At 40.5% G+C, this 21,962-nt stretch overlaps 1 protein-coding gene across 2 annotated transcripts in view; it reads left to right on the top strand.

The window, feature by feature from the left end:
• Positions 1-21,962, top strand: part of NT5DC3 (5'-nucleotidase domain containing 3) — a 73,389-nt gene that overhangs the window by 12,355 nt on the left and 39,072 nt on the right. For both annotated transcript variants that reach the window (XR_012420546.1, XM_005572054.5), the window contains exon 2: positions 20,385-20,569. Coding sequence is in view for 1 of the 2 variants with exons in the window: in XM_005572054.5 (XP_005572111.2) it covers positions 20,385-20,569 (185 nt within the window). In the remaining variant the exon portion in view is untranslated. The remainder of the gene's footprint in view (positions 1-20,384; positions 20,570-21,962) is intronic.

Genomic DNA, 21,962 nt, shown 5'->3' with positions numbered 1-21,962 from the left:
CTACCAATTATAAAAGGTTTTAAAAACACATAAAAATACTATAGATTACTTGTAGGGACACACATGTATGTGGTAAAAGTCTAGAGAAATGCAGGAGAGGCCGGGTGCGGTGGCTCACGCTTGTAATCCCAGCACTTTGGAAGGCTGAGGTGGGTGGATCACTTGAGGCCAGGAGTTGAAGACCAGCCTGGCCAGCATGGTGAAACCCCGTCTCTACTAAAAATACAAAAATTAGCCGAGCATGGTGGGGCATACCTGTAATCCCAGCTACTCGGGGGGCTGAGGCAGGAGGATCACTTGAACCCGGGTGGCGGGGTGTTGCAGTGAGCTGAGATCATGCCACTACACTCCAGCCTGGGCAACAGAGTGAGACTCCGTCTCCAAAAAAAAAAAAAAAAAAGATAAAAAAAAGCAAGAGAGTGGTAAACACCAAAATCTGGGTAGTGGTTATGTGAGAGGCAGGAGGAGCCTGCAGATGCGGGTGGAAGGGATTTTATATCCCACTTGGATGGTAGGGATGTGGGTGTTCTTTGTATTATCTTTACTTTTCTTTATGTGTTAGAAATAGCAGGATACATTCTTTAAAAGTCTTCCCCATAGTTTAGGTGTATGATGTTGATCCTGTGGCCATACAAGAAAGTAGTAAAAAGTTTTAAGGGAGAAACGTGCCACATCATAATTTTCACATTTTCAGATAGGAAACAAATGCCTACAATAGGAAAACCTAAGATTCTGGCAAGTGGAGGGGCCTCTGGAGGTCATAGAGTTCAGTCCTCTGCTGGAAGAAGAAATCCCTTTTTCCATAGACTTTATTAGTGGCCATCTGGCATCTGCTTGAGCTTGTGTGATCACAAGGCTGCCCATTTTATTTTGAATGGCTGAGTCACAGAGAGTACTTCTGATTCTCCTTCCATATGATAGTTGCTTAAATATGAAGATGGTGATCATGCATCATCACTGCAACTCGCCTTTGATTTGATCATTTTGGAAGCTCAACTTTGATTTCACTCTAGTTTGTCACTATCCCTTTGAAAGTGAACCATTTGTTCCCGACCTGTGGTCTGACTGGTTCGTGGTGGAGGGAAGCAACCGGCTCTTCCTTGGTGAACAAACACTGTACTTCTGTAACTTTAAGAGTTAATTCATGTTCAGTTTGTGGCCAGCCAAATCCTGACTTTGTCCTTCTTGTATTGACATGATGTAATTTTAGAGAAGGAAAACAAAAGCTTTAAAAAAATCTTCTTTGCAAATAAGTACTTAGAAGACAATGATAGAATTCTATTATTTTTTAAAAGTCAAATACTACACGTTATAGCTAGGAGAGTGCAGAGAGAAAGAGAGGCTAGCTGATGGATCAAACTGGGTTTTATAGGAAATTTTTATACTTTAAAGGATTGGTCCTTGGTTTGAGTAACTCTTTTTCATTTTACTAGGGCTTTGAGGAAATGTTTCATGCCAAGTGAATTGATAAGATACTGTTGTATAAACCTGAATATAATTTTAATTTGTGTTTAGAGATGCAACTCTCTGCGTAGATTGTAATATTTTGTTCTCATTTGAGCAGAAAAATCGACTTGAGAAGCACTACTAGTGAATATTAATCCTTAGCTAGGTAGCAGACCTTTCAAACATTTTGCCCTCAGTATTCTTTTATACACTTTAAATTACTGAAGATCCTAGTTTCTGTTTATACATTAGTCTCAAGTAGACTTTTGAAGAATGTATTCTGCTATTATATTGACAGTGATTGTATTGGAAATTAAAACCCAGAGAATTGTAAGATATGTATTTATTGATTCATTTAATTAATTTATTTTTTGAGACTCTGTCTCCCAGGCTGAAGTGCAATGGTGCAATCACGGCTCACTGCAACCTCCATCTCCTGGGTTCAAGCAATTCTCCTGCCTCAGCTTCCCGAGTAGCTGGGATTACAGGTGTGTGCCACTACACCCAGCTAATTTTTTGTATTTTTAGTAGAGACAGAGTTTCACCATGTTGGCCAGGCTGGTCTGGAACTCCTGACCTCAGGTGATCCACCTGTCTTGGCCTCCCAAAGTGCTGGGATTACAGGTGTGAGTCACTGTGCCCAGGCATATGTATTTATTGATTCATTAAAAATACCAGTTTGTTACCTGTTAACATAAATGGCATGCTTTTTATGAAAAATGACTGTTTTCCAAAATAAAAGAAATTTAGAAGAATGTCATGGTTTTATATTTGTGCAGAGTTCTGTGATGTCTGGATTAATAGATTCTCAAATCTGATTCTGTCTATTGCAGTATCCTCTGGCAAAAGAGGTGGGAGTGAAAAAGGCAGATTGTCTCTGTATTTAATTTTCATTGCTTCTGTAACAAATTACCACAAATTAGTGATTGACAACAGTACAATATATTGTCTTCATAGTTCTGGAAGTTAAAAGTCTGAAATAGATCTCACTGGGGTAGAATCAAGCTGTTGCAGTACTGCATTTCTTTCTGGAGGTTCTGGGGGAGACAGTTTTCTTAAGCTTTTCAGTTTCTAGAGGCTCCCCACATTGTTTGTAGCTCCTTGCATTTTCAAAGCCAGCAATGGCTTTCTGAGTCTTTCTCAAATCACATCTCTCTCACACTGAATCTTCTGCCCTCCTTTTCCACACTTAAGGACCCTTGTGATTCCATTGGGTCCACCTGGATAATCCAGGCTAATAACTTTATTTGAAAGTCAGCTGATACCAATCTTAATCCATCTGCAACCTTAATTCTCCCTTGCCATGTAAGGTAACATATTCACAGGTTCTAGGGATTAGGACATGGACATCTTTGGAGAGCCATTATTCTGTCTGCCACATCTTAACTATATTATGAGAATAGTTTTGACCTCAAAGATTCCCTGGAGAGGAGGTCGGGGAGATTTCCCAGATTATGATGGTAACTACTGATCTAGGAAAAATTATCTGTTGAATGAATGAATAGAAAAAAGAAGGGACTGACAGTTATGAAGCACCTACTTTCAGCCAAGCACTGTGCCAAACATTTGACCTGCATTGTAATGTTTAATGGCTGTGTGACTTTGGGCCAGGTACTTTACTTCTTAGCCTTATTTTTTACCCCATCTGCATATGAGGGATTGTGGTATCCACTTCATGGAGTTCTTGGGACATTAATTGAGGTGATGAATGAGAAGTGCCTGGTGCACAGCGTGTGGATGGCATTTATATAGGCACATATATTTCTTTTCTACTTCCTGCATACTCTAATGAAACATTTTTGAGATTGCCTATTTTTTGATCGTTTGACTTGGCTCTCTTCTTTTCGACAGGGTCTTGCTCTGTTACCCAGGTTACAGTGCAGTGGCACAGTCAAGCTCACTGCAGCCTTGAATGCCTGGGCTCAAGGGATCCTTCCATCTCAGCCTCCCGATTAGCTACCTGTGCCTGGCTAATTTGAAAATTTTTTTGTAGAGACAGAGTTTTGATTTGCTTCACAGGCTGGTCTTGAACTCCTGGCTTCAAGCCATCCTTCTGCCTTGGCCTCCCAAAGTGTTGGGATTGTAAGTGTGAGCCACTGTCCTGTGCACAGTTTTCTTTTTCTAAGGACTTTTTCCCTTGAAGCTGAATGTACTTTTCTTTTTGATCAGTTCTGTTGATTTTTTAAAGATTTTATTTTTAAAGATTAGGTTGTCATTAAACCATTACTGTATTTAATTTTATTTCAAATGTAGTTGTGTGTAGTTTTATTTTTGTAACTTCGGGAAGTGTGATGGATTTCTGTGGAGTAGTCAGAATTACAGATGTTACTTACAGGGTAATAAGGGGTATAATTTTAACTTTTGGTGGGAGTAGTGTAAATGTCATGTGCATTATTAATTAGTCGGATGAGTAATTCTATTTGTCATGGATTACTTCTCCTTGGAGACAATGCAAAATATGTAAACGAATGGAAAAATGAGTGTTTCTTCTTAGATTATCAGACACAATAAAAGTGACTCTTGAATTGCCTCTTCCCAGGGGGTATGCCCAGCCCCATGCCAGGTTCCTCTGTCTTGCATCAGTGTGATGTTTGGTGGTCTTCCCCATTGCCTGTGATATTGTTCTGTATTTATAATCCCCTGTGCAGTGTCTGGCACATTGTAGGTATGGTAAATGCTTATTGAAACGGATTTCCTATGGGTCTAGTAAATGGGAAAACCAGTTTACAAGGATACTACATGTTGTATGATCTCATTGATGTAAAATTCTAGCAAATGCGAAGGAATCTGACCAAAAGAAAATGAGTAGTGGCCTGGGGATGGTTAGGGGTGGAGGGGAGGGTGGGCTGGAATTTAAGGGAATGTGAGGAAAGGTTACGGGGTGTGAGATGCTCATTGCCTTGATTGTGATGATGGCATCACAGATGTCTCTGCAGTAGGTGTCAAACCCCGTCAAACTGTATACTTTATGTGCAGTTTATGATATTGCATCTCAATAAAAATATAAAGTGAAAATACAGAAATAAGAGAAGGACTCTAGTTTAGCCTGGCTTGAGTCCGGTACCCACCTCAGGAGTGGCCCAGCATGTTCTGTCAGGTGTTGTGCCCTGGACCAGCAGCTGTGACTGGAGGGGCAGGTCCCAGAAGCAACTGGGGAAGAGTCACTTCTTATATAAGGATTGGAGCATACTGGGCAGGTAATCCTATCAGTGTTCACTTTCACTGTGGAAAGGATACCTTGGGCGTTTTGTTTCGTCTCGACATATGCCATTGGACTATTGCAGAGGTAAAAATGACTTAAAACCGAGTGGTTATTAGAGATACTGGAGAAAACAGTTTCTGGCTAAAAATTTACATCTCTTTAAGGTCTAGCAGTTACACGCTCCTAAGAATTGTCATCTCAACCTTGGCCTTCAAAGTCACGTTTCTATTCAACTGTTTCCTTTATTGTAATGAATTATTAGCAGAAAGGATATTAAGTGGGCACAACTATATCAAATAACATTTGTTGGTACTAAGTGTAACATACCAAAACATAAAAAATTGTGAAATTGCATTATGATCAACTTGTTCCCTAGCATATCAGAAGAGATTCACATTTTTCAACCATTAATAGCAGAACTGTGCCTAGCCTGGCTGGACAGAAGGAAGCTGGAACTTGGTGAAAGTTGCTAAGAGATAAATCACCTGAATTAGGGTGTCTTTTTCTTGTAGTTTTCATAGTTACAGATGTGAAGTTTAAAAGTTTAAAACAGGACCTGAGTTCACCTGTAGTGAGATAATGGAAAAGGTAAATACTGCCTCAGTGTAGACGCAAAAAATTGCCTATGCGTATTTTCACATTTCCAATTCATAGGTATACTTTTAAAAGAAATTTTGAAACCTTGATGTTTTCAGTCTACACGTGAACTTTTAAAGGAGAATTTGAAGCCATGTTAAATAAATATGAGATCTTAAATTATTTGAAATATCTGTGAGTATTTTTGAAGTATGTGAGTATTATGAAATATAAACAGAAGTTGAGATTTGGTCCAATTAGGGAAAAACAAATAAACACCCAAAAAACAAAAAAATGCTTTTTTTTGATTTAGGAACATAGAAATAGATATTTAAAATGTGACCTTGAGCTGTTAATTTCATCTTCATTTTCCTCTGTGAAATGGGTGTAATTGTGTCTCGCATTAAGTGAGGTCGTGTACATTGCTTCATATAATGCCTGGTATATAGGAAATGCACATAATTATTATTCACTGGATTAACTTTTTGGTTGACTGAGCACTGGGGAGAGTTACAGAAAGCTTCTTGGTACATGAAGGGTAGTGGAGAATGGAGACTTCTTCTGTTTTTTCTTTTTTTTTGTAGCTTCTAAAATTCTCCAGGAAAATTTTCTCCTCTTCCATTTCTTCTTCAGGGACTTTTGATCTGTATATTCTTTTCTTCTAGAAAAACAGCTTGAAATCTAGGACATATACCAAAAAGAAAAATCATAACTAACTAAAGAAAAATGCCATCTTAGTGTCTCTGGGATTGTGATTTGCTTTATCAATACAATTGAACTTTTAAGGATTTTCAAGTGTGTCTCACCTTCTCTGATTATATTCTTGTTAACACACTTGGGTTTCTGAGTACAAATATCTGAGATGTACATTTGGGCCTCCTGATGGAGCATGTTTTCCCCCAGTTTTTGCTTTATTAGTATCAATGTAACAAAATCTTTGCATATAGATCTTTACCTATATCTCTGTTTCCTTAGCATAGATTCCTAGAAAGGATTACTGGGTCAAAGGGTATGAATATTTTTAACAGACTCTTGATATGTATTGCCAAGCTGTTTTCTAGAAAGCTTGTTCTGATTTATACTCTTAAACAGCTAGGAGTCAAGCTGACCAGGTCCTGGCACAAGGTTCCGTTATTACAGACAGATCAAGAATAGAGCACCCCCAAAAACAGCACACACAGATAGCACTACCACTAGCAGCAGGAACACTGCTGCAACCTGACAAGAGGAAAATGACTTCTTGCTTTATTTCTTAGCCAAATAACACAGGCTTATTATAGAAAACCATGTAAATGAAATAAAGACAGTAGAGACGTTTGTAATTCCACCTGTTGAGACACCTACTGTTAACTGTGTTTACTTGTTTTAATTTGCTTTTTTTTGGTAATTCGAGTGGTTGAACATTTAGTTTACCAACTATTTCCTTTTGTATGGATTTTTAAAATATTAAGAATACTAGACCATTGCTGTTTGTCTTTTCAATTTTTTGGTCTAATATACTCAACTCTTTTCCCAAATTGTTGTTTTGATATTTTTAGATGCACAGGTGTTAAAAAATCTTATGTTGCAAATCTGTCAGTAGTTTTCTTTGTGATTTATTCTGTTGCTTTTTTTTTTTTTTTTTTTACATTTGGAAAGTTATGTTTTATTCAGAGATGAAATAAATGGTGATCTATATATTCTTGTTTTTAATGTTAAAAAATTTTAAACTCTGGCTCACATGGTGTTTCTTTTTCTACCTTTTTAATGTTTGAAATTTTTAAACTCTGACTCACATGGTGTTTGTTTTACAGCATAATTTGAAGGAAAGTCTTACTTGACATTCTTTTCACATAGCTGTTTGCTGTTTATGCATACACATTAGACAAAGACAGAATATTCCAGGCAGATGTAACTCTGGTCAGTATTCAACTACGGCATATGTTGGAGAACACAGAGCAGTGGATGACCCATCTTGTTGAAAGTAGGGCATGGGAAGGAGAATTTAATATTGGAGAAATGGATTAACGTATACATTGGGAATGCCTTTGATACCAGATTAAAAAGTTAAAATTCATCGTCAGAAGTTTGAGTGGCTGAATTTTCTTAAAATAAACCTTTAGTAGAATTCGTTCGGATGTAAGCAATAGAAAACTTAACTCTTTCCCATTGGCATCTTTTCTAGGTTCCTAGCAGTGGCCCCTCACATCTCCAAATTTATGTTCTCTTAAATCTACCTTTGGAAGAAAAGAGTGCCTCCTCCCTCAAATTCCCTTACAAATCCGGCAATTGACTCAATTGGACTTATTGATTCACTTTGGCTGTAGAGAAAGTATGATGATTGGCTGGAGGGGATTCTATGTCTGCCTCAAACTAGTCAGCATTGGTAAGGGAATTCAGGTACTCTGTTAGGCCAGGCCTGGGTTACATGCCCTCCTTCTGGAGTCAGGAATGGAACCCCATGAGACCATATAGTCTGAATGTTGGGGAAGAGAGATTTCCCAACAAAATCATGGTGTTGAAGGTTTATCAGTCAGGATAGGCTAGGTTATGCTGCAGCAACAAGCAACACCAAAATCCCAGTAGTTTATTACAGACAGCTATAACAAAGCCTATTTCTCACTCATGCAGAGTCTACTGGGGGACCCCCACAACTCTGCAGGGCAGGGTAGTCAACTCCATTTGTTGGCTTAGCCTTCCATCCTCCTCCTAATCTTGTAGTGTTTGTATCATATCTCCATGATAGGCATGGTAGGGGAAGGGAGTGTGCACTGCTCTAGAAGTGACACATGTCTCTTATGCCTGTGATCTGTTGTGACCACAGCTGGCCAGAGTCAGGGGTGAGGCATGGAGGGAGGATTGTCATCCTCCCCATGTACCTGGAAAGTGGAGCCAACTGGACGCGAGCAAGTATGAGATGGCACAGCTGCACTGAAGGGGCCCAGACACCCAGTGCCCACAGCCATCGCTTACCACAGGCAGCCTTTGGGACCTCGGTTTTTCAGGTCCATCCTTTGCACCCTCCTGTCTTTATCTGACTGGTTCCTGGGATAATGATGAGAGCAAGTAATGCATTTGGTAAACTTTTAGAGCTCTCCAGTGCTGTGTGCCTAAGGCGCATCATATTTTTTAAAAGATTAAGAATAATCATTGACATCAATCAGGCCATGAATTTCTGCTCAGTGTTGTCTCCACACACTACTTGACAGCTCTGCCAAGCTCTAGGCCTGTACTAAGGGAGAGACATTTAGCATTTATGAGCATTAAAGAAGACAAAGTACTTGGCAAAATTGTACCTTCCAAGCTCACATCTTTACACAGCTTAAAAATGTTTCCTTGAATAAGTGGAAAGTATCTGACTTCTGTACCAGAATGAGGTTCTGCCTTCTTTCATATTCTCTCTCTCTCAATAGTAATGATAAAATTTAGAGAAGAATTTTCTGTGGTGGCCTTAAAAAAGCAAAACAAAATGGAGCAGCCACTGTGGAAAACAGTAGGGCAGTTCCTAAAACAATGAAAAACAGGATTACCATATGAGTCAGGAATTCCACTTCTAGGTGTTCACCCAAAAGGACTGAAAACGAGGATTTGGACAGATATGTGTGTGTTCATAGCAGCATTATTCATAACAGCTGGAAGGTGGAAGCAACCCGGCGGCCTGGGGATTGATAAATGGATAAACAAAAGGCGGTTTATATCTACGATGGACTGTGCAGCCTTCAAAAGGAGAGACTGACATATGCTACACCGTGGATGAACCTTGAGGTCATTATGCAAAAAGACAAAGACCGTATGACTCCACTTCTATGAGGTTCCTAGAATAGTCAGATTCATAGAGACAGGAAGTGGAGCAGTAGTTGCTGGGAAAGCTGGGGTGAATGGGGAATTGTTTAATGGGTACAGAGTTTCAGTTTTGCAAGAAGAAAAGAATTCCAGAGCTGGATGGTGGCGATGGTTGCACAAGGTGAATGTACTTAATGCCACTGAATTGCACTCTTAGAAATGGCTAACATGGTAAACTTTATGTAATGTATATTTTGCCACAATAAAAAACACAAAAAGCCAGAACCAAAACAGAAAGCTTACCAGTTTTTCCTATAGGTTGTTCACCACATTTCCCAGTGTTCTGTGGGATAAGCAGACGAAAAGCTGGAAGCTGCTGAAAACTGGAAGTGCCAGGGGCCTCCCAGCTTGCCACACTGTGTGCTGGAGGGTGCACAGCTCCCAGCTCAGAGTGGCTTGCATTGGAACTGAGTTTTGCTCAAGCTCTGGCCACAGCAACAGAACTGTCTCTCCATTTGTTTGTACTGATTGTATAGCCTTGCTGTCATCATCTATTATGTACAGAGGAATTCACTTTCTAAATTGGTACCCACTCTGGTTTCTCCTTTGAGAAAGTACGTAAGTGACTAGTCAAGCATTCGGTTTATACTTCAGAGTCTAAAGTTTAGCCAGACTGTTTCTCTTTTGTGAGTGGTTGGCATTCTTTTCTTTTGCTTTGTAATTATTCATGTTTGTTCTTAACTTCTTAAAGTTTGCACAGGGTGCCAAGATCCCTTTAAGATGCTGCTTCTCGTGTTCGAGGATGACACCTTAAACATCCAGGCTTTCAGGTGATGGTGTCGTGTGATGTACGTGTCTCAGGCTTTCACTCCCGCAGGGGAATTCCCATGCAGCTTTTGGATGATTTTCTATCATAGTAGTTTTTCCTTGAGGGCTTCGCGTAGTCTTCTCAGGTAGCAGGAAGGGAGGGAGACTCTCTTGCCAGCACCATTTCTAAATATAAACTTCTAATTAAGCAGGCTGTTCGAACCTCCCTCGGAAAGGTCATTTGTGAAAGTGGAGCTTTTGGTCACTCTGTAAGCGATCCCACTTCACTTGCATCATATGGACGATGCCATGCGGTCATATTCAGAAAATATCATCAGCAATGGCCCATTGATTTATGTAAGGCCAGAAGATCTTCGGTATTAGATATCAAAGAGCTTGGGTCTGCCAGCTTCTCCTCTTCCCTAGGACCAGTTCTTGTGAACTGCCTGCCTCTAAGTTTCTTAAATGTCTATAACAGATACGTCTTATTGGCAAAAGAAAAATGAAAGCCATGGTTCTTGTGGCCGGGTGCGGTGGCTCACGCCCGTAACCCCAACACTTTGGGAGGTGGAGGCAGGCAGATCCCCTGAGGTCAGGAGTTTGAGACTAGCCTGGCCAACATGGTGAAAACCCTGTCTCTACTAAAAATACAAAAATTAGCCGGGCGTGGTGATGTACACCTGTAATCTCAGCTACTTGGGAGGCAGAGGCAGGAGAATTCCTTGAACTTGGGAGGTGGAGGTTGCAGTGAACCGACATTGCACCACTGTACTCCAGCCTGGGTGACAGAGTGAGACTTCATCTTAAAAAAAAAGCCATGGTTGTTGTCTCATTGATTTTTTTTTTTTTTTTTTTTTTTTTTTTTTTAAATTTATTTATTATTATTATACTTTAAGTTGTAGGGTACATGTGCATAACGTGCAGGTTTGTTACATATGTATACTTGTGCCATGTTGCTGTGCTGCACCCATCAACTCGTCATTTACATCAGGTATAACTCCCAATGCAATCCCTCCCCCCTCCCCCCTCCCCATGATAGGCCCCGGTGTGTGATGTTCCCCTTCCTGAGTCCGAGTGATCTCATTGTTCAGTTCCCACCTATGAGTGAGAACATGCGGTGTTTGGTTTTCTGTTCTTGTGATAGTTTGCTAAGAATGATGGATTCCAGCTGCATCCAAGTCCCTACAAAGGACTCAAACTCATCCTTTTTTATGGCTGCATAGTATTCCATGGTGTATATGTGCCACATTTTCTTAATCCAATCTGTCACTGATGGACATTTGGGTTGATTCCAAGTCTTTGCTATTGTGAATAGTGCTGCAATAAACATACGTGTGCATGTGTCTTTATAGCAGCATAATTTATAATCCTTTGGGTATATACCCAGTAATGGGATGGCTGGGTCATACGGTACATCTAGTTCTAGATCCTTGAGGAATCGCCATACTGTTTTCCATAATGGTTGAACTAGTTTACAATCCCACCAACAGTGTAAAAGTGTTCCTATTTCTCCACATCCTCTCCAGCACCTGTTGTTTCCTGACTTTTTAATGATTGCCATTCTAACTGGTGTGAGATGGTATCTCATTGTGGTTTTGATTTGCATTTCTCTGATGGCCAGTGATGATGAGCATTTTTTCATGTGTCTGTTGGCTGTATGAATGTCTTCTTTTGAGAAATGTCTGTTCATGTCCTTTGCCCACTTTTTGATGGGGTTGTTTGTTTTTTTCTTGTAAATTTGTTTGAGTTCTTTGTAGGTTCTGGATATTAGCCCTTTGTCAGATGAGTAGATTGCAAAAATTTTCTCCCATTCTGTAGGTTGCCTGTTCACTCTGATGGTAGTGTCTTTTGCTGTGCAGAAGCTCTTTAGTTTAATGAGATCCCATTTGTCAATTTTGGCTTTTGCTGCCGTTGCTTTTGGTGTTTTAGACATGAAATCTTTGCCCATGCCTATGTCCTGAATGGTACTACCTAGGTTTTCCTCTAGGATTTTTATGGTACTAGGTCTAACATTTAAGTCTCTAATCCATCTTGAATTAATTTTCGTATAAGGAGTAAGGAAAGGATCCAGTTTCAGCTTTCTACTTATGGCTAGCCAATTTTCCCAGCACCATTTATTAAATAGGGAATCCTTTCCCCATTTCTTGTTTCTCTCAGGTTTGTCAAAGATCAAATGGCTGTAGATGTGTGGTATTATTTCTGAGGACTCTGTTCGGTTCCATTGGTCTATATCTCTGTTTTGGTACCAGTACCATGCTGTTTTGGTTACTGTAGCCTTGTAGTATAGTTTGAAGTCAGGTAGCGTGATGCCTCCAGCTTTGTTCTTTTGACTTAGGATTGTCTTGGAGATGCGGGCTCTTTTTTGGTTCCATATGAACTTTAAAGCAGTTTTTTCCAATTCTGTGAAGAAACTCATTGGTAGCTTGATGGGGATGGCATTGAATCTATAAATTACCTTGGGCAGTATGGCCATTTTCACAATATTGATTCTTCCTATCCATGAGCATGGTATGTTCTTCCATTTGTTTGTGTCCTCTTTTATTTCACTGAGCAGTGGTTTGTAGTTCTCCTTGAAGAGGTCCTTTACATCCCTTGTAAGTTGGATTCCTAGGTATTTTATTCTCTTTGAAGCAATTGTGAATGGAAGTTCATTCCTGATTTGGCTCTCTGTTTGTCTGTTACTGGTGTATAAGAATGCTTGTGATTTTTGCACATTAATTTTGTATCCTGAGACTTTGCTGAAGTTGCTTATCAGCTTAAGGAGATTTTGGGCTGAGACAATGGGGTTTTCTAAATATACAATCATGTCATCTGCAAACAGGGACAATTTGACTTCTTCTTTTCCTAACTGAATACCCTTGATTTCTTTCTCTTGCCTGATTGCCCTAGCCAGAACTTCCAACACTATGTTGAATAGGAGTGGTGAGAGAGGGCATCCCTGTCTTGTGCCAGTTTTCAAAGGGAATTTTTCCAGTTTTTGCCCATTCAGTATGATATTGGCTGTGGGTTTGTCATAAATAGCTCTTATTATTTTGAGGTACGTTCCATCAATACCGAATTTATTGAGCGTTTTTAGCATGAAGGGCTGTTGAATTTTGTCAAAAGCCTTTTCTGCATCAATTGAGATAATCATGTGGTTCTTGTCTTTGGTTCTGTTTATATGCTGGATTATGTTTATTGATTTGCGAATGTTGAACCAGCCTTGCATCCCAGGGATGAAGCCCACTTGATCATGGTGGATAAGCTTTTTGATGTGTTGCTGAATCCGGTTTGCCAGTATTTTATTGAGGATTTTTGCATCGATGTTCATCAGGGATATTGGTCTAAAATTCTCTTTTTTTGTTGTGTCTCTGCCAGGCTTTGGTATCAGGATGATGTTGGCCTCATAAAATGAGTTAGGGAGGATTCCCTCTTTTTCTATTGATTGGAATAGTTTCAGAAGGAATGGTACCAACTCCTCTTTGTACCTCTGGTAGAATTCAGCTGTGAATCCATCTGGTCCTGGACTTTTTTTGGTTGGTAGGCTATTAATTGTTGCCTCAATTTCAGAGCCTGCTATTGGTCTATTCAGGGATTCAACTTCTTCCTGGTTTAGTCTTGGAAGAGTGTAAGTGTCCAGGAAATTATCCATTTCTTCTAGATTTTCCAGTTTATTTGCGTAGAGGTGTTTATAGTATTCTCTGATGGTAGTTTGTATTTCTGTGGGGTCGGTGGTGATATCCCCTTGATCATTTTTAATTGCGTCGATTTGATTCTTCTCTCTTTTCTTCTTTATTAGTCTGGCTAGTGGTCTGTCAATTTTGTTGATCTTTTCAAAAAACCAACTCCTGGATTCATTGATTTTTTGGAGGGTTTTTTGTGTCTCTATCTCCTTCAGTTCTGCTCTGATCTTAGTTATTTCTTGCCTTCTGCTAGCTTTCGAATGTGTTTGCTCTTGCTTCTCTAGTTCTTTTAATTGCGATGTTAGAGTGTCAATTTTAGATCTTTCCTGCTTTCTCTTGTGGGCATTTAGTGCTATAAATTTGCCTCTACACACTGCTTTAAATGTGTCCCAGAGATTCTGGTATGTTGTATCTTTGTTCTCATTGGTTTCAAAGAACATCTTTATTTCTGCCTTCATTTCGTTATGTACCCAGTAGTCATTCAGGAGCAGGTTGTTCAGTTTCCATGTAGTTGAGCGGTTTTGAGTGAGTTTCTTAGTCCTGAGTTCTAGTTTGATTGCACTGTGGTCTGAGAGACAGTTTGTTATAATGTCTGTTCTTGTACATTTGCTGAGGAGTGCTTTACTTCCAATTACGTGGTCAATTTTGGAGTAAGTATGATGTGGTGCTGAGAAGAATGTATATTCTGTTGATTTGGGGTGGAGAGTTCTATAGATGTCTATTAGGTCTGCTTGATGCAGAGATGAGTTCAATTCCTGGATATCCTTGTTAACTCTCTGTCTCGTTGATCTGTCTAATGTTGACAGTGGAGTGTTGAAGTCTCCCATTATTATTGTATGGGAGTCTAAGTCTCTTTGTAAGTCTCTAAGGACTTGCTTGATGAATCTGGGTGCTCCTGTATTGGGTGCATATATATTTAGGATAGTTAGCTCTTCCTGTTGAATTGATCCCTTTACCATTATGTAATGGCCTTCTTTGTCTCTTTTGATCTTTGATGGTTTAAAGTCTGTTTTATCAGAGACTAGTATTGCAACCCCTGCTTTTTTTTGTTCTCCATTTGCTTGGTAAATCTTCCTCCATCCCTTTATTTTGAGCCTATGTATGTCTCTGCGTGTGAGATGGGTCTCCTGAATACAGCAGACTGATGGGTCTTGACTCTTTATCCAGTTTGCCAGTCTGTGTCTTTTAATTGGAGCATTTAGTCCATTTACATTTAAGGTTAATATTGTTATGTGTGAACTTGATCCTGCCATTATGATATTAACTGGTTATTTTGCTCATTAGTTGATGCAGTTTCTTCCTAGCCTCAATGGTCTTTACATTTTGGCATGTTTTTGCAATGGCTGGTACCGGTTGTTCCTTTCCATGTTTAGTGCTTCCTTCAGGATCTCTTGTAAGGCAGGCCTAGTGGTGACAAAATCTCTAAGCATTTGCTTATCTGTAAAGGATTTTATTTCTCCTTCACTTATGAAACTTAGTTTGGCTGGATATGAAATTCTGGGTTTAAAATTCTTTTCTTTAAGAATGTTGAATATTGGCCCCCACTCTCTTCTGGCTTGTAGAGTTTCTGCGGAGAGATCTGCTGTTAGTCTGATGGGCTTCCCTTTGTGGGTAACCCGACCTTTCTCTCTGGCTGCCCTTAAGATTTTTTCCTTCATTTCAACTTTGGTGAATCTGGCAATTATGTGTCTTGGAGTTGCTCTTCTCGAGGAGTATCTTTGTGGTGTTCTCTGTATTTCCTGGATTTGAATGTTGGCCTGCCCTACTAGGTTGGGGAAGTTCTCCTGGATGATATCCTGAAGAGTGTTTTCCAACTTGGTTCCATTTTCCCCCTCACTTTCAGGCACCCCAATCAGACGTAGATTTGGTCTTTTTACATAATCCCATACTTCTTGCAGGCTTTGTTCGTTTCTTTTTCTTCTTTTTTCTTTTGGTTTCTCTTCTCGCTTCATTTCATTCATTTGATCCTCAATCGCTGATACTCTTTCTTCCAGTTGATCGAGTCGGTTACTGAAGCTTGTGCATTTGTCACGTATTTCTCGTGTCATGGTTTTCATCTCTCTCATTTCGTTTAGGACCTTCTCTGCATTAATTACTCTAGCCATCAATTCTTCCACTTTTTTTTCAAGATTTTTAGTTTCTTTGCGCTGGGTACGTAATTCCTCCTTTAGCTCTGAGAAATTTGATGGACTGAAGCCTTCTTCTCTCATCTCGTCAAAGTCATTCTCCGTCCAGCTTTGATCCGTTGCTGGCGATGAGCTGCGCTCCTTTGCCGGGGGAGATGCGCTCTTATTTTTTGAATTACCAGCTTTTCTGCCCTGCTTTTTCCCCATCTTTGTGGTTTTATCTGCCTCTGGTCTTTGATGATGGTGATGTACTGATGGGGTTTTGGTGTAGGTGTCCTTCCTGTTTGATAGTTTTCCTTCTAACAGTCAGGACCCTCAGCTGTAGGTCTGTTGGAGATTGCTTGAGGTCCACTCCAGACCCTGTTTGCCTGGGTATCAGCAGCAGAGGCTGCAGAAGATAGAATATTTCTGAACAGCGAGTGTACCTGTCTGATTCTTGCTTTGGAAGCTTCCTCTCAGGGGTATACTCCTCCCTGTGAGGTGTGGGGTGTCAGACTGCCCCTAGTGGGGGATGTCTCCCAGTTAGGCTACTCAGGGGTCAGGGACCCGCTTGAGCAGGGAGTCTGTCCCTTCTCAGATCTCAGCCTCCGTGTTGGGAGATCCACTGCTCTCTTCAAAGCTGTCAGACAGAGTCGTTTGCGTCTGTGCAGAGGTGTCTGTGTGTCTTAGTTTACTGTGCCCTGTCCCCAGAGGTGGAGTCTACAGAGACAGGCAGGTTTCCTTGAGCTGCTGTGAGCTCCACCCAGTTCGAGCTTCCCAGCAGCTTTGTTTACCTACTTAAGCCTCAGCAATGGCGGGCGCCCCTCCCCCAGCCTCGCTGCTGCCTTGCCGGTAGATCACAGACTGCTGCGCTAGCAACGAGGGAGGCTCCGTGGGTGTGGGACCCTCCCGGCCAGGTGTGGGATATGATCTCCTGGTGTGCCTGTTTCCTAAAGCGCAGTATTGGGGTGGGAGTTACCCGATTTTCCAGGTGTTGTGTGTCTCAGTTCCCCTGGCTAGGAAAAGGGACTCCCTTCCCCCTTGCGCTTCCCAGGTGAGGCAATGCCTCGCCCTGCTTCAGCTCTCGCTGGTCGGGCTGCAGCAGCTGACCAGCTCCGATCGTCCGGCACTCCCCAGTGAGATGAACCCAGTACCTCAGTTGAAAATGCAGAAATCACCGGTCTTCTGTGTCGCTCGCGCTGGGAGTTGGAGACTGGAGCTGCTCCTATTCGGCCATCTTGCTCCGCCCCGTCTCATTGATTTTGATGAAAGAAAAACGAATGAAGAAATGGAATTGTTAGTGAATTGACTGTTCGGGTTTTCAATAGGCTCAGTCCCATCTAGATTGTCAGTGTGAGTGAAATTAATTTATTGATTCGTATATGTGCCTTCACAGTGACCTGGAAATTCTGTGTAGAGATATAAAGGCTTGGTTTTAATAAACTAGGTGCAATGTGGGAACTTAATTGGGAACCATGAATAGGGTTAGGGGATGAACCCCATGAAATTTTCTGCAAAATCTGCACGTGCATGGAGAGGATTCCATGGCTTCTGTTAGGTTTTGAAAGGGATTCAGATCTCAAAGCTGTTAAGGAGCCTTGTGAAATGCTCAGAATACATCACTGTGGCTGGGTTGGTCCCTGACTGGGGCCTCAGTGCCCTGATGAGAGCTGTTACTATGCAAGTGGAATGCTTCTTGAACGTTTCAGGTGGCTCTTTAGAGTGAATGTGGATACTACGTGCCATTCATAGTCAGAAAGAAGTGAGCAGAAAGGAAAGGGAAAGCCCAGAAATGATGGATTGACTTTATTTTATTTTAGGAAAAAATGCACCTGAAAGGGAGTTAAGAACATAGATTCTGGAGCCAAACTTCCCAGGTTCAAATCCCAACCCTGCCATGTGGTGCTGGTGTATCCTTAGCAAATAAAGTAATTTCCATGCATCTCTAGTGTCTTTGTTTGTGAAATGGGGATAAAGTAGTATTTGCTTCCTAAGGTTGTGGGAAGGATTAAATGAGAGAATGTAAAGTCTTCTTGATACCATGTAGTAAATGGTAAGTGCTTAATAAATATTAGCTGTTATAATAGAGTCAGGTGGTTGTCCTTAGTAATGTGAGAAGTAGTAAAATATGGATAGTTCAGGTTTTATGTACATGTACCTATCTGCAAAAAATCACCTGCCTTCAGCATTTGTCTGCCTGTGAGCTATTTCAAGAAAATTTTGGTGCATAAACATCATAAAAGGTGAAAAAAAACACTGTCATATATAATTTTGGCAAAATAGGATAGTCCGTGTTTTTGTCATAAAATATTGGATGATTGTGTTCATCCTGTTAAATGGTTAACCAGATGAGAATATCACATTTTTTTTTTTGTCTTTTGAAATATATTGCTCAGTCTTTGATCCTGAATTTCATCTAGGATATGGTCATGGAGGCCTCATCATCTGAGACGTCACCCTTATGGTTGGTTTCCCTGTCATCATTAGGCCGTAGAGAACTGCTCTCTCTCTCTGCATTCACCTCCTGGCACATCTGATAACTGCGAGATGTCTTCTCCTGTCAGCTCTCTTTTTGCTGTTACGGATGGAAAATGAAAAACTGATTTCTCAACAGTGTTCCATGAAAGCAAAAAAAAAAAAAAAAAAAAAAAAAAAGACTGCAAAGATGGTGTTTTCAGACTTCTTTTATACCTTCTTGAAGGTGATGCAGTTCTTTGCGCAATGCCATGAGAACTGAAGGATGATGTCATAGTGATGACTTGTTTCACTATTGCACTATCTTAAGTGATTTCTTATTCTCCTGCTTTCTTATTTTAGTCTTTTAAAAAATCACAGGTGGCGGCTGGGCACGGTAGCTCAAGTCTGTAATCCCAGGACTTTGGGAGGCCGAGACGGGCAGGTCACGAGGTCAGGAGATCGAGACCATCCTGGCTAACACGGTGAAACCTTGTCTCTACTAAAAAAAATACACAAAATTAGCTGGGCGAGGTGGCAGGCGCCTGTAGTCCCAGCTACTTGGAGGCTGAGGCAGGAGAATGGCATAAACCCGGGAGGCGGAGCTTGCAGTGAGCTGAGATCCGGCCACTGCACTCCAGCCTGGGTGACAGAGCGAGACTCCATCTCAAAAAACAAAAACAAAACAAAACAAAACAAAACATAGGTGGCAATAATTGAGAGATAATGATGAAATAATTCTAATAGTAAAGTATTTCAGCATATTAGAAAAATAAGATCACCAACATCCCCTATTGCATCTTTGATTTTTTAAAAGGGTCCAGTGGACTCATGGAAATTGTAAGGTAGAATGAATTTTTGAAAGGCTTCCAAGAAAAAAATAGAAACCATGAAGTAGCAATCCTTACAAACAGTTAGAACTGCTCAAAAAAGAAACCCAAACCTAACATCCAGTGGACCCTGATGGTAGAAGGTAGTCACACGTCTACAAACCTATCTGAAGGAAATCATCTGAAAGGCGAAGATTAACACATGAAGATGTTCATTGCAATGTTATTTTTATTAAATAGGAAAAAACTTAAATGTGTAACTTAGAGTACGGGCTGAACATCCCTGATCTGAAAATCTAAAATCCACAGTGCTCCAAATCTCAAACTTTTGCATGCTGACATGATGCTCCAAGGAAACACTCATTGGAGCATTTTGAATTTCAGACTTTTGGATTAGGGAGCCACGATCGGTAGGTATAATGCAAATATTCTAAAATACAAAAAAATCCGATATCCGAAATGGTTCTGTTCCCAAACGTTTTGGATAAGGGATGCTCAACCTGTAGTAGGTTAACTATGGCACACCAATATGTATGTCAAAGTCTCATGTAATAGTTTATTTCAAAAAGTATTGGCTCATGATTGAATATTAAATTTAGTGAGCTCAATGCAAACCTGCATATATAGTGTGAGGTTAGCTATCCAAAATATATACATAGAAAAATGTTGGCAGCAAATACATAAAATGTCAGTAGTTTTTTTCTGGGTGGTGAGATGACGTATGATATTTAGATTTGGTTAACTATACTTTTACTTTCCAAAATCTGCAACATGTATTTTTTAAACAAATCCTTTTTGTGATGTTGAAGCAAATGTTCATTTTTGGTAGCAAATGTTCTTTTATTGAGAAATAATTTATATACCATACAATTTACCCTTTTAGAGTTTCCCATTCAGTGGTTTTTAGTACTTTCACAAGAGTGTTCAACCCTCACCGTTGGCCAGGTACAGAGGTGCATGCCTGTAATCCCAGTACTTTGGGAGGCTGAGGTGGATGGGTTGTTCCTGAGCCCAGGAGTTTGAGACCAGCCTTGGCAAAACAGGGAGACTCTGTCTCTACAAAAAGTACAAAAATTAGTAGGGTGTGATGGTCTGCGCCTGTAGTCCCAGCAACTCAGGAAGCTGAGGTGGGAGGATCGCTTGAGCCCTAGAGATTGAGGCTGCAGTGAGCTGTGATTGTGCCACTACACTCCAGTCTGGTTAACCGAGTGAGACCTCATCTCAATCGCCCCAAAACCATCACCACCATCAATTTCAGAACATTTTCATCACCACAAAAAGAAATTCTGTGCCCATTAGCAGTCAGCAGTCCTAGGCAACCATGAATCTCCTTTCTGTGCCTATGGATTTGTCATTTCTGTACGTTTCATATGAATAGGATCATGCAACATGTCCTTTGTGGCTGGCTTCCTTCACCAGCATGTTTTCAAGGTGAAGCAAATCTCTTTTGTAGTCTAGTTTACTCATTTTTTTTTTCTTTAGAAATCATACTAACTCTTATTTTTTATGTAATATAATGTATTTTTTTCTTTATTTCCAGAATTGGTTCCTTCCATTATGAGCAACTTGTTGAATCCAGATGCCATTTTCTCAAACAATGAAATGAGCCTGTCAGACATTGAAATCTATGGCTTCGATTATGATTACACCTTGGTGTTTTATTCAAAGCACCTCCACACGCTGATATTTAATGCTGCACGGGACCTTCTCATCAATGAACACCGGGTAAGATCAGAGGGACATTTCAGCTTCTCCCTCCCCTTTTTCCCTTAGAACAGCCTTGAGCTGACATGACCCCATGTCTGCCATAGAGAAGTCGTTTAATAAATTGTTGCTGAATGAATAAGTAGATTTTGTTGCCTTCCAAATAACTCTTACCTGAAAGATGATAGTTTTTTTAAAAAAAATCTTTAGATGTCTTTTGGCAAAAGACCTTCCCAAGATGTGCATTAATGGAGATTTGGCTGTAGATATTTACACTCTCGTCTGTCACGGAACGACACAGTGTCTCCTGGAGCTTGATGAATTGGCAGCCTGCCTGTTGAATTCTGGTTAGGAGGAATTCCTCAAATGTTAGGAGATGTTTTACCTTTAACACCCATTTGAATTGCTAAGAGCAAAGCATATTTGAATGTCTTTCTTCTGATACGTAGTATTGTTGAGAGTTTTTAATGAGGAAGGAAAAAAGAAAATATGCAACCCTATCATTTTTTTCTCTAGTCTGATTTGAGTACACATTTCAGGAAGCAGGATAAGAAGTGTCCTCAGAAGTCTTGTGGGCCATACCCTTTGAGACCTCCCCTGGGAAGTACAGCTCAGATCTCCATCTCAGACAGGTGCACGTTGCCCTAGGAGGTGGTTCTGATTTTTGGGAAGTTCTTCCATGGGTTGAACAATTCCGCCTTCATACAGCTCTCACCATTGACCTCTTTTCTTCCTTGATTTATTGCTTCACATGTTTCTTAAGCCTCCTTGTGCCAAGCCCTGCAATACAAGCTGAGAAGATAAAGATGAGTAGGAGACAGGCATTACCCATAAAGAACCAACAGCCCAGTGCGGTTGTCGGTCACGTGGGCAGATCAGTTATGCAGCCTCCTAGTGGAGGTCTCCTTAGACATCGATTGTGTCTGACTGTGATGGTTAGAACAACTTTCTCTGCCTGAGGGAATTGGGGAAGCAAAGAAGGTGATATTTCAGTCAAATATTGAAGGAGTTCGCAGCAAAGGAGGGCTGAGGATGGGTATGAGTAACTTCTAACCCCAAATTATGTAAACTACTATTTTATATTTAACCGTTCGAGTACCAGACATATAATGAGCTAGTGTTGTATAGACCAGCCATTATGCCCTCCAAGACTATTCCCAAGTTGATTGTTCTTAGCTCTTTTAACCGTTCTCATTTGTCCTCTTTTCTTTTCGTCATCCTAGTCATCTTCCTTTGTGTGTGCTCTGGTTTGTTTCTCTTAAATGTGAGGACTTGAAGATGTTACCCCAGGTGGGGTCCGGCTAGAGTGGAAGAGAAGGAGACCATCACCTCCCTTATTCTGGATGCCATATTTTTATTAATGCAGCCAAAATTCTCCTTAGTTTTGGATCCTAACCATTTGATTCACCATATT

Source organism: Macaca fascicularis, chromosome 11 (assembly GCF_037993035.2).
Source record: "Macaca fascicularis isolate 582-1 chromosome 11, T2T-MFA8v1.1".
Classification (NCBI taxonomy): Eukaryota; Metazoa; Chordata; class Mammalia; order Primates; family Cercopithecidae; genus Macaca; species Macaca fascicularis.
This window is presented reverse-complemented; position numbering and strand designations above follow the sequence as displayed.